The 13,720-nt window shown below is 41.9% G+C and overlaps 1 protein-coding gene across 1 annotated transcript in view; it reads right to left on the bottom strand.

Moving 5' to 3' along the window:
* The window catches only part of LOC120058165 (von Willebrand factor C domain-containing protein 2-like), an 18,377-nt gene extending 6,873 nt beyond the window's left edge, over positions 1-11,504 (bottom strand). Inside the window, exons 1-2 of the mRNA XM_039006630.1 lie at positions 11,115-11,504; positions 1-12 (exon numbers count right to left, since the gene is read on the bottom strand). The exon at positions 1-12 is cut by the window's left edge and continues 118 nt beyond it. Coding sequence (XP_038862558.1) covers positions 1-12; positions 11,115-11,504 — 402 coding nt within the window. The remainder of the gene's footprint in view (positions 13-11,114) is intronic.
* Between the last annotated feature and the right edge of the window lie 2,216 nt (positions 11,505-13,720).

The following is a 13,720-nucleotide window of genomic DNA, read 5'->3' as shown; positions in this document are numbered from 1 at the left end:
ACAAGGCGAAGGCTGGAGGGAGAGAGGGGGAGGGAGAAAATGGAGAGAAAAGAGAGAAAGATATATTTGAATTGCATTTGAAAACCAATCATCTTACCATTGTAACAACATGCAGGCAACATTACTATTAATATCAAGTTGGTTTCCCTGACAATAAAAAGCCTTGAAAAAATACAAGGTTTATTGGACTGAACATTAAAAAGGTCAACCCAGGGAACACAGTGAGATGTCTGTAGGGTTACTCATTAAAACCCATTTGAACTCCACTTCAAAAATATTATATGACCAATCACCGTGCCTAAGCCACAATGCTTAGTCTAGTCAACCTTGGGGGGGCATTCTAAAAACAGATATTGAATTGGAACATATCAAGCAAGCCACATCAACCGTATCTCCATTGGACTAAGAGAAAACTTAACCCACTTGAAACAGAATGAACTCCAACAGTTGTTGTCAAGCCATGTCTACATCAGCTGAAAACAGTTAGTTTACCCACTGACCACATTTCAATCAGAGTTTGTACTACAGGCCTTTTGTTGTGTAGAATGTATGCTGTAATGTTGTAAGCTACAGTGAAAGCAATTCACTGGCTCTAGAGAATGACAAAACTATCTTTCATTTGCACATTCACCCACAGCAAATGGTTTCCTTTTAGCAATATTTAAAATCCCTGTGGCCCCAATGGCCTTTTCTCTGGCCCAACGCCCAAAGTGTGCCAATTAAACACACTTCCATATGTATGAGTCAACATCTCTCTGCCTGCATCTCAAATGGCTCCCTATTCCCTATATGGTGTACTACTTTTGACCAGATGTCTATGGGCCCGATCAAAAGTGGTGCACTATAAAGGGAGTAGGGAGCCATTTGAGATGCAGACACAGAGATGTGCCTGGCTGGCTGGTGCATGTGTGAGTCAGGGTCAATAGGGTAGAGTGATGAGAGAGAGGCGAGCCCTGAGCCCTCTCAGTAGCCAGGGTGTTTAAACTTTGTACATAGTGTAATTGCCAAACTGAGACTGTTCCACACACTAATGATCCCCTGTCTATTCCTTCAAATTGAATTAATAACACTGTTTGGCCTCAGAGCCAAGGGCTTGTGAACTTATCCATGGACATGCTCCCTAATTGTGCTGAGCTCAATGTTAAACAAGAACAAACAAACAAGTTTGTGTCTGAGGGTGAAATGGCAGTCTTTAATTGTCAACTGAAACTGAATGACTTTTACTGAGAAAAACCTCACTGTTTGTAATACCATACTATATCCATGTAATTACCACTTTATCCTGCGCTGTAGTGTAAAGTGCTAACCATATTCCTATTGAACCAAATCTTTGGTGAGATTAAATATTGGTTTTGAGTGTGCTGGCCTATTGGGTCACCTGACAGGCAAACCAGTTTACTTTAATACAAATCAAAGACACAATTCATAAAGAATCTGTTCAAAGTTGAACAAACAACTAGAATCCCAGTAGCATCCCTGGGATTGAACTGACTACTTTATTGGCTGGGTGCTGGTTAGCATACATAATGCATTCTCAATCACGATTTCATTTGAGAATGCACTTTTTATCAACGTAGATATTGAACCAAATGTAATCTGGTGAGATTAAATCTTGTTTTTTTCAGTGCACTAGTCTGTGGTCCCCTGATTTAACCAAACAAACCAGGTAAAAATTCATACAGAATTAGCTCAAAGTTGAACAAACAACAACAATCTCAGTTACATCCCGGGGATTGAACAGATGTCTGCTTGCAGTACTTTATTGGCTAAATGCTGGTCAGCACACATAAACCATTCTCAATTACGATTCCATCTTAAAATGCAATCTTTATCTGCAGACCAGTCTGATTGCAACATTTCCAACACATGAGAGACATTTAAAGGGCTATGAAATTGTTATACAACTGTAGCATTGAAATAATGATCTTACAGAACCTTTAGATGGTGTGAGCTGTCAGACAACTCAAGCATCCTCTGCTTGTAACTAGTAAAACGTCATTTCATGATACAGACATTAATGAAACCTGCCATATTCACAGGTTTCGTCCATTTTTCAAACACTACCAGCCTCTTCAACCTGTGATACCTATAATTGATATTTGAATAAGAAACATTTTCATGCAATTGATCTTTTCACATACCTATAAATTTTTCCATTTGAAAAATACTGTGAAAACATGTTTCTCAGCACTAGATGTACAGTAAAATGCCTTAAGTGTTCTGTATGTAAATGTATGGATTTATATAGCTGACTGTCCTTTGGGTGAATTTGCTTGATCTGGTGCCAAATTTATGGGGGAGGTTATGAATCCGAAACATGCTAAAGGTTAAAATACTGACAACAAGCCTTCACTGAACTCTATTTAGCATCATATACTCAACATTTAAAAATCATCTTTATGGCACAGATAGAAGATGTGAAGTTGCACACTACTCCTGGAGGGACACATTAGATATGGATGGTTGAATTCAACTGTATCTATTATTTATTTTATTTTTCTAAATTGTGTTTCTTCCCTATTGTATTTGTTCATGTGCTGTCAGGGGGTCTCTTACGAAGACTGTAAGATTAATTTATTCAACGGAATCAACCAGAACAATTTCATATTTCTCTGTAATCATGACAAGACAAACGCAATAAATACAATTTATTGACTGGTTGCATTGTCATACATTAGATACATCTGAAATGACAGTATATTTAGCCTTAACGGGAATGGCCCTTTTCCGTACTTATTTTATCTCAATAATACATTGCAGGCAAGTGCACACGTCCCTCAATTAATTTACTGTAACAGGGCTAGAGTGCTTTCAATGAAACCTTGTGTGAGATTTATTGTACTGTGAAGTGAATTCATGCCCTGGTCTGTAAGTACTACAGTAACTCACAAAATAAAGTAGAACACCAAGACTATATTTAGCCGTGCCGAGGGGTGTGTTAGTATGTTTCTGAATCAAACTATATGGTGATTTGTGAGCCCATCCACATTCATATTAAAGTGAACTGACCGTCAACACAGCAATCAAGACTGTAGTAGTTGAACTCTGAGACTGTTGGGAGGAGGGAAATGAGGAAGATACAGACAAACTCCCTGGGGCGTAGATAAGGATGCAGTTTGGGGTGAGGGAGAGGGATGGGGAAAGTCATGCAGTTGAGGGTGGTGGCAAAAGTGATGAGGGCTATGGAAAGCCAAAATACATGCAGAGAGGAATGGTGGAGTGGAGATGGGAGATGAAGGGAGGAGTGAGGAGAGGTGGAGATGGGAGATGTAGGGATGAGAGAGGAGAGGTGGAGTGGAGATGGGAGATGAGGTGGTGGAGGTGGAGATGGGAGATGAAGGGATGAGAGAGGAGAGGTGGAGTGGAGATGGGAGATGAAGGGATGAGAGATGGAGTGGAGATGGGAGATGAAGGGATGAGAGAGGAGAGGTGTAGTGGAGATGGGAGATGGGAGATGAAGGTATGAGTGAGGAGAGGAGGAGTGGAGATGAGGGATGAAGGGATGAGAGAGGAGAGGTGGAGTGGAGATGGGAGATGAAGGGATGAGAGAGGAGAGGTATACCACCCTACCTGATTGGCTCAAACACATTAAGAAAGAAAGAAATTCCACAAATTAATTCCAGGTGACACCCTCATGAAGCTGGTTGAGAGAATGCCAAGAGTGTGCAAAGCTGTCATCAAGGCTAAGGGTGGCTTCTTTGAAGAATCTCAAATATAAAACATATTTTGATTTGTTTAACACTTTTTTGGTTACTACATGATTCCATATGTTATTTCATAGTTTTGATGTCTTCACTATTATTCTACAATGTAGAAATAGTAAAAATAACGAAAAACCCTGGAATGAGTAGGCGTGTCCAAACTTTTGACAGGTACTGTAGGTCCTGGAGGGCAGGAAGCTTGGCCCCAGTGAATTACTGGGCTGTACGCACTACCCTCTGTAACGCCTTACGGTCGATGCCGAGCAGTTGCCATACCAGGCAGTGATGCAACCGGTCAGGATGCTCTCGATGGTGCAGCTGTAGACCTTTTGAGGATCTGAGGACCCATGTCAAATCCTTTCAGTCTCCTGAGGGGGAAAAGGTGTTGTCATGCCCTCTTCACGACTGTCTTGGTGTGTTTGGACCATGATCGTTTGTTGGTGATGTGGACACCAAGGAACTTGAAACTCTCGACCCGCTCCACTACAGCCCCGTCGATGAGAATGGGGGCATGTTCAGCCCTCCTTTTTCTGTAGTCCACGATCAGCTCCTTTGTCTTGATCACATTGAGGGAGATGTTGTTGTCCTGGCATCACACTGCCAGGTCTCTGACCTCCTCCCTATAGGCTGTCTCATCGTTGCCGATGATCAGGCCTATCACTGTTGTGTCGTCAGAAAATGTAATGATGGTGTTGGAATCGTGCTGGGCCACCTTAGTCAATAACTAATTTATAAAGTTAGTTATGAAAGGAAGTTGCTCAAACTAGTTCAAAAGCTCCAGTTCTCTTTGGCCTACGTTTGTGTCTCGTTTGTGGCTTAATCAGCATTTCAAATTAAAACAATGTTTTTATCCTCAGGCAAATTGGAAAGGAAAATCTATTTGAGCAACTCATTTTAGATGCGTGTTAAAGCAAGTTTCCTCTCATAGGTGTCAGTGCTGAAGAGCACAGTCGCTAATTATTGTAGGATGTACACTGTGTGGGCGATGGAGGGGGTTTGTGTGTGTGTGCGCCAGCACGCACGTGTGGGTGGATGTTCTTTCACCTATTCTATCTTTTTTTATGTGCAAAGGGTGATGTATTAGTTCATTACTTTGTAATTTTCAGATGCTGATGTATGGTCTGGTTTTCCTGTAATATTTGTGACCGTGAAAGGTAATGTATTTTGTTGTGGAACTTCTACTGCAGTCAGTCACCTCTGAGTCTGATCAGTGTTTAAAAAAGCTGTTGCAATGCCCTTATACACATGTGAGCAGTTGAAAGAGAGTTGAAAGATCTTCAACCGTCAGAATAGAACCTAAAACATGCCATTTTGTCAAAATGTATCTTTAGTAAATCAAAGCATTTTTTTGTAGAACCGCTGCAGTCACTTCTGTTGTGAGTCTGATGAGTGCTTTCTTATTCAATAGATTCAGAGGTGTCTCATTTGGGTTCCCATGTCAGTAGACTGTCTCTAATCTGTCTCATTTGGGTTCCCATGTCAGTAGACTGTCTCTAATCTGTCTCATTTGGGTTCCCATGTCAGTAGACTGTCTCTAATCTGTCTCATTTGGGTTCCCATGTCAGTAGACTGTCTCTAATCTGTCTCATTTGGGTTCCCATGTCAGTAGACTGTCTCTAATCTGTCTCATTTGGGTTCCCATGTCAGTAGACTGTCTCTAATCTGTCTCATTTGGGTTCCCATGTCAGTAGACTGTCTCTAATCTGTCTCATTTGGGTTCCCATGTCAGTAGACTGTCTCTAATCTGTCTCATTTGGGTTCCCATGTCAGTAGACTGTCTCTAATCTGTCTCATTTGGGTTCCCATGTCAGTAGACGGTGTCTAATCTGTCTCATTTGGGTTCCCATGTCAGTAGACTGTCTCTAATCTGTCTCATTTGGGTTCCCATGTCAGTAGACTGTCTCTAATCTGTCTCATTTGGGTTCCCATGTCAGTAGACGGTGTCTAATCTGTCTCATTTGGGTTCCCATGTCAGTAGACGGTGTCTAATCTGTCTCATTTGGGTTCCCATGTCAGTAGACTGTCTCTAATCTGTCTCATTTGGGTTCCCATGTCAGTAGACTGTCTCTAATCTGTCTCATTTGGGTTCCCATGTCAGTAGACTGTCTCTAATCTGTCTCATTTGGGTTCCCATGTCAGTAGACTGTCTCTAATCTGTCTCATTTGGGTTCCCATGTCAGTAGATGGTCTCTAATCTGTCTCTCTTGGGTTCCCATGTCATTAGACATTGTCTAATCTGTCTCTCTTGGGTTCCCATGTCATTAGACATTGTCTAATCTGTCTCTCTTGGGTTCCCATGTCATTAGACATTGTCTAATCTGTTTCTCTTAGGTTCCCATGTCATTAGACATTGTCTAATCTCTCTCTTGGGTTGCCATGTCATTAGACATAGTCTAATCTGTCTCTCTTGGGTTCCCATGTCATTAGACTGTCTCTAATCCGTCTTTCTTTGGTTTCCATGTCAGTAGATTGTGTCTAATTCTTATTTCTTGAATTCCCATATTTTAGACTGTGTCTAATCTGTGTCTCTTGGGTTCTCATGTCATTAGACATGGTCTAATCTGTCTCTCTTGGGTTCCCATGTCATTAGACTGTGTCTAATACATCTTTATTGGGTTCCGTTTTCATTAGACTGTCTCTAATCTGTCTCTCTTGGGTTCCGTTGTCATTGGACTGTGTCTAATCTGTCTCTCTTGGGTTCCCATGTCATTAGACTGTCTCTAATCTGTCTCTCTTGGGTTCCGTTGTCATTAGACTGTCTCTAATCTGTCTCTCTTGGGTTCCGTTGTCATTAGACTGTCTCTAATCTGTCTCTCTTGGGTTCCCATGTCAGTAGACTGTCTCTAATCCATCTCTCTCATAACAATATGTGTTGTAATGCCTAAGAGCAGAGAGCTACAGAATCTCTACACAGTATTTGCAATAGAAGTAAGAAACTATATTCAAGAGCCTCAACATTATGCACCAACAAATCAAATCAGTGTGGCTTGTAGGACTTAGGTTGCTTTTTGTGTCTATTTTTGAATCGATGGGGACTCAACAACAAATGTCCTTGAGGTCCTTCACACCCCCTCTCTGTAACCCTCTCCCCTAAGGAACTCAGTCAGGAGCACGGATGGGATGGGGATTGATCTGAGTTCACATCCCAGCCCTATAGCCTGTTCTGTTCTGTCCTGTTCTGTCCTGTTCTGTCACGTCCTGCCAGCCTGGGACATAGATATAGAACAATTGTTTTATCTCTATGGCCTGGGATCTGAACTCACCCTATATCTCCTGGTTCTTGATTGGAGCTGCGCTGCAGAGTCTGGGGCTGAGGCTGGGGGAAGGGCCGGGGGTAGTACAGGCGCGAAGGCGGGAGCCACGACGGGCGGACTGGTCCCTTCCTCATCGGACGGGGAACCCTGTAGGTGAAACACCTACCGAGGGTGAGTGGCACAACTCTCTCATATACTCTAATGTACTCTATTTTTGATATACTTATACTCTCTCTATCTAATATCTATCTTATATAATACAAAACATACATCTAAAATGAAAGTATATTTAGCATCAACGGTGAGTGGCACATCTCTACTGAGAGTGGGATATAGTATACAGCACAGCAGCTCCCCCGTCACCCAACTGTCCACCAGTCTTAATAAAGTAGCTTCCCTCCAACTACATTACATCTACATAAATAATGGACTACTGCCCAACAGAGACTGACTCAGCATTCTGCGGATGGAAAGATTCCCTTTCTGACGAATGAGGTCTTTAAGGCTGGAGCATATTTCTTAACAGATTACAGGGCACCATCCATGATCAATCAATGGTCAATCAAGTCATTCTTTATCAATGGGTTTTATTACTGACATGGCATCTATAGAATGTAACTCGGAGACACTTGCTATGGGTAATGCACAAATTATTGACATTCCCTCTTCCATCAGTGAATTAGTATTTAAGAGAAACATAAGATGTTGGACAAGGTGGTGATATAGTCTAGTCTATGAAATTAAATCCTGCCTTTTGGGTGTTAGACATACTGGTCATAAACCCAGTGTTTCTATCATACTCCCCATGGCTGCATGTCTGCTTGTTTAGAAGAGATATTAGAGAGATTTCCAACCTTATAAAGATCTCATCTACCTTGTCGGTCTTAAAGATGCTGATATCTGTTGGACTCCTTCCCCGCCTGCTGTGTTCAGTAAACATGGAGCTCTGCATAAAGCGCCAGTGACGAGGGCAAAGGAAATGCAAACCAGTCCTGTTGGTATCCTCTTAATTGGGTCTTTCTTTAGAAACTACTGGCACCCTTTGATTTCTGTTAACTCCGCTGGACACCATGCAGTCCTCGTTTTATACAGTAATTCAAAGATACAGTATAATACTTTCATATGTCTTTCATGCTTTCATAAACAGGCACTTTCATGCTGGACACAACCATGGTTTTATGACTTTAGCTTCCTCAAGTCATTAGATTCCTGTCACGAATCAACAATCCCACAACAGTGATCTGATCGAAGCTTCGAAGCTGTGGTCAATGGCCATCCTTGCCTATATCAATTATTTATCTAAACTAACTGAAGAGTGGCCATTTTTATTGTTCCAGTCACAGTTTCCCATCTCTGTTCTGCCTCCATGTGTAATTTCTCTGTTGAGAAAATCGATAGGAACAAATGAATGGTTTTTCAAGAGGCGGGAAATGTCCTTCCCTCTCGCTGGGCCCCGCCACTCAAGGTTAGTGGGGATTGGAGGTTGAGATGCACTATTGATGGACTTGATCTCACATCAAACCAGCAGGCTTTAGACACGCTCACAGGCCTCTCTCTCTCTCCCTGAGGGGAGCATGGCTGTGCATCCCAATACAGGGCTAAGAGGCTTCATTGACGTGCCACTCGTCCGCTCAACACCGATCCACCGAGGCTAAGTCCCAAATGACACCCTATTTCCTTTACAGTGCCCTACTTTTGACCAGAGTCCTGTGGGCCCTGATCAAAACTAGTGCACTAGAAAGGGAATAGGATGCCATTTGGAACGCAGTCCCAGTCACCGATCACAATGGATTAAGTACACAGGTGTAAATGCCTGATCTCTCACAACCTTATTAGCAACACATTGCTTCACTGAAGTCCCCCATACTAATTAGCTAATGTCAGGCCTCATGCTGGAGATGTAAGAGCATTGCAAGTGATATGGAGCTGTCTAGAACTAGTGGCAGGTGTATCACTTGGGATGAGCAGTCACAGTTTGATTGAATTGAATTGAGTTGGAGAATATGATCAAGGACATTAGCTAATCAAATAAACTACCTGGCCTTTTTGAGGGATTAGATTTCTTGGAAACAAAATGACAAATAATAACGTAACAGAAACAGACAACTATGGTCTATGCCCCTCAAACTCAACTTTGGACCTTGAAGCCAGTTCCACTGCTTTTTTTTCATTGTTACCCTCTAATCATGGACTGATTTAGTCCTGGGACACCAGGTGGGTGCAATTAATTGTCAGGTAGAACAGAAAACCAGCAGGCTCTGGAATTGTAGGGTAAGAGTTGAATACCTTTGGTCTCTGTGTTGCATTTACCACCAACCTAGACAAACTTGTATACCAAACTTCACAACAATACTTTAGGGACCATGATTTTCTGGGGAATGGAAATGGAACATTAGCATAATTTGATGTAATGCTAACCATCACACAAGTGGATGATTGGGAACACAGTATGATTTCACAAAAGCGTAAATGTAATCAATGTCATTGGTCACCTCATGCACTAAAATGCTAAATCATCATGGAAACTACTACAACTATACAATAAAATACAACCACCCGTAGAGCTCAATCATGTGCAATTGTGTTACAGGGTTTTAGCAGAAGTACTTTAGGTTGGTCTTTATATTACAACACATTTTCTGTTAATGTAAGTCAAACAAAAGATTTCGAATGAGATCATCTTTGCTTTCTTCTATAAAATGTCCTTAAATTGTTTAGTTTCATTACATTTCTTTACAATATGCAGTAAAATAATTATGAGTCCTGTAATTAGTGTTGTATATGTTTTAGTGACGTGGACTGAAACAACTGACATTCAGTCGAGTCATTTCATCATGTTTATTTGGTATGAAGAGGATTAGGGAGGTATCATGCGATTACCCTGATCTTGTAGCTAGTTACTAGAAAATCTCCTATTTCACATCGCTAAACATTTCACATTGTACAACAACTAACAACTACCCATTACTATTCAGGGCATATCTCTGGTTTTGTTTATGTTTGTCATGTCAGTGCTGCTGTTACAGTATTCAGCTCATCTGTATTCGCCAGGTGGTTCCTCCTGTCACTGTGACGGGTCTAAGAAATGCATCTTCTGAGGGAAAAGTTGGCACAATTCCTTCTCATGTTTAGAATGAATGCTGCATTATCCAGCATAGTTGTAGTAAACACTGCTGGGTATAGGCAACAGTATATGACTGAAAAATTTGTCTGAAAATGTACTTATTCCTGGCCCTTACTTTTTTTTATCTGTAGGGTCAACTGACTCACTCACAGCAGAATGAAATGAGCAGCACTATAGTATAGACCCTGTTTATAAGCCAGTAATAAGCAATGCTAATGGTGTTCATCATTGGTCAGTATAGACTAGGACTGTCCATGCCAACACTAAATGACTCTGACCTCTTCTCCTGCTCTCACCCGACTGACGCATACCCCCCCCCCCCCCCCCCCTATGCTGTGCTACAGCCTCTTCCACCATGTAACGTCCGACTCCAACCTGGGTATGGGTTTCATTCAGTATGGTAGACAAGCCTACTTCAAGCATGATACAATAATACTCAAACCATGGCTCAAAGCATCTCCAGTTTGCCATTGATGAATTTGCTTGCTTTGGAAATCTCCAAGCCCATTGATACAGTGTGAGGTGCCTGTAGTTATTGTGCAGCACATAGTGCCATTGCTAATCAGCCATATCCGTTAAATAGGACAGACGTCAAATAATGCAGTGAGTTAATGAGTTCATGTTGCACTGTGACTCTACAAACAGAATAGATTAAATGGATTCTCCTACCAGCAGAGACCATTGAGGGAAAACTAAATACCAGTTATAGTTGACCCTCTCCATCTGGCATGGCCATGCAAATCTTTAAACTTACTATATTATGAGAGGGCAAACATTACAATCATGTTTTGAGTGGAATGGTTGTTGGGGTTGCAACAATTATGCAGTCAACACTGCTGCATTGTTTTGATCACATTCAATTGTTCTCTCTCAGCTCATTACCTAATTAAGCAAAACGAATTATATGCCTGATTATGATGTGTATTGTGGTACAAATGTAATTGCATCCACATTTTGAAATTAACATTTTAAATTATTACAAACGATTGATCAATAGACCATGCAAATTAGACAATAAACACAAAACATCCCTACCTTAAATTCCTCCAGGATCTTGTAAGTTTTCCCCCGGTATTCACAAAAGTTTTTAACCTCCTTGCATTCCGGACAACATCCATTGTGCTCCACTTTTGTGCACTTCGGGTGTATCTTGGGGCACTCTGGCTGGTCGCACACCGGCCCGTCCTCGGTGCAAACGCACGGGCAGTTCGAGTGTCCCGGGAAGAATCGTTCCCCCAGTTTGTAAACGAAGCCATTGTCATCCACGCAAACTTTCCCCCGGTAGTCGTCGAAAATGATGGTGTCGCTGTTGGCAGTTAACTCCGCCTCGTCCGCGGCGTAATCCTCGGGACTGAAGGAGGCTGGTGACACAGTGGCGTGGAGGGCGAGGAGGACAACGCAGGTCATTGGAAAGTGAGGGCCCATCCTTCGCCGCGGTATTCCTATTGCATTCAAGGAGAGGGTCGAAGTTGCATTTACTTTACCCTTAACTTTCCATTCACTGTCTGTTCTTGAATGAAGCAAGACAAGGCTGTTTGGGACAGGTGCCAAATAAACATCCTGATGATATCATACAAATGGTGTGGGATATTTTCAATTAGACTTATTCACAACCACGGACACAATCACAGTAAAGGTTTACAATCTAAGTCGTCTTTGTGTGTGTGCGTGAGAGAGAGAGACAGACATACAGACAGAGAGAAAGTCCGAGAGAAATAAATTAAGAGGGACAATATGTGTATGAGAATAAATAAGACCAATAAACAGAAATGAGTAGAAAAAATGTCTTAGGCTAATGTTGGATTCCCAAAAATGAGGTCGCCCATTGCATCGGTAACGGAAACCTACCAGGTAAAGTATTGGTACAGTTGATAGGCTCGTAGGCTACATTGCAAACACCGGTGTTTTCTTATAGACTAAAGGCTATGGCACCTTGAACCCAGTGCAGTTCAGAGTGAAAATATAACCTAACCTTGTAGGTCTCATGTGCTTTGCTTTTATAATAATAAAAACAGGTTTGGATCTTCAATGTGAATTACATGACCAACAGGTTTCTCCATGATAATCATTTGAACACCCTTGTCAGTGGGGATTTGATCACCCTCCCATGCTTAGTGTTGATTTTATTTGTTTTTATTTTACTTCAACAGCCTTTACCAAAATATTGACATATTTCCCCAGTCAGTGCTTAATGCGCAATAGGCTTTAGTCCAAACGCTTCGCCCCTCGCGATGGTAGCTAGAAGAACGGAATTCTATATTTGCCTCGAGACTAAACTGAGCTCTGTTCATTATATTCCTTCCTGCCAGGGGAGAGACTCACTGAATCTTAATTGACAGAAAAATTTCTTGACAATATTGTTGTGATCAAATACCAATCTAAAGTAGGCCTATTTCCTATCATTACATTTATGATATAAACTGCAGAATGTCAGTATTTTAAGTAAGAGAAAGCTCCAAGAGAAATAAGATGTGTTGACAATGGAAAAAGGAGACGAGGTTTTACAATGGATTTGACAATAAATGGGAAGGTAGATAAACTGGGCATTACAGACTGACTCACCGCGTTGAAATGCCTGGTTCCACTGGTAGGAGTCGGGATCAACAGAGATCCAAACCGGTAGAACGGATTAAACACAGGACACAACAACTTCCAGATGAACAATTCGATAAAACCACCAGGCTCCAGATAAAAAGATAATCCCCCTTCAGTTGCTATTGTTGTGCGTAAAAGCAGTTAGATACTAGACCATTGTCGGTACCGATGCCTTTGGAGCAGCGCGAGCGATGTGATATGCACACAGAAATCGGTCTGATACATGATTATCCCTTATTTCCCAGAGATTAAGATAACAACATCACAATAGGCAGTTCACGTGTGAAAAATAAGACTCGAAAAATTATAATTCCCTCTATTGTTGTCAATAGGCTGATCCTAGACGTCCACGGCAGTGATGTTCATTTCAATCAACTTCCAATTGCTGCAGATCAAAAACACCATTCGGTCTTGTTGCATACATCCAGCAGCGCGTGCATGGCAATGGGAAAGATAATAGACCAGAGATCCGGAAGATACAACTTTAAGAGGAGAACAAATATCTAAAAGAAACGACATTTACACCTAACATCTCCTTTTCGCGAGGGAAAGTTAAATGTTAGCCTAAATATACGTTTTATCTTCCACACTTTTCCGTGCGCACTCACCGGGAAGAAGTTGAGAACATAGTAACAATCATAGCTTGATGCTCGTTAGTTGAATAAGTTGAGGCGAAAAAGCACCGAATCAAGTCCTCCGCCTATACGGCCAATGTTGTGAAGAGGAGCATGCAGGAACAGCGGCGCCTCTCATGACCCTTGTGAGCAAGACGACGCACTCTACTTCAGGACCACGGACAGCGGCAGAGCGGAACAGCGGCAGACAGCGGTGTCTTCAGCACTGTCGCTGTTCAGTCGAGGGTCCCACTGAGCACGCAGAGATTCGAGATTTTTCCCATCTTGCGTTGCTCCCCAGACCAGGAAGGAAAAGGCAAATGGAGAACTCATCAGAGAACTTGAAGTGGCATTTTATTCTACCGATATGCCCCCAAAATGCACTGAATCAAACGAAATAGCTGGATGGGGTTTGCACTCTCAAATATCACA

This window comes from Salvelinus namaycush, chromosome 13 (assembly GCF_016432855.1).
Source record: "Salvelinus namaycush isolate Seneca chromosome 13, SaNama_1.0, whole genome shotgun sequence".
Lineage (NCBI taxonomy): Eukaryota > Metazoa > Chordata > Actinopteri > Salmoniformes > Salmonidae > Salvelinus > Salvelinus namaycush.
Note: the sequence above shows the minus strand (reverse complement) of the source record. Positions and strands in the feature narration are given on the sequence as shown.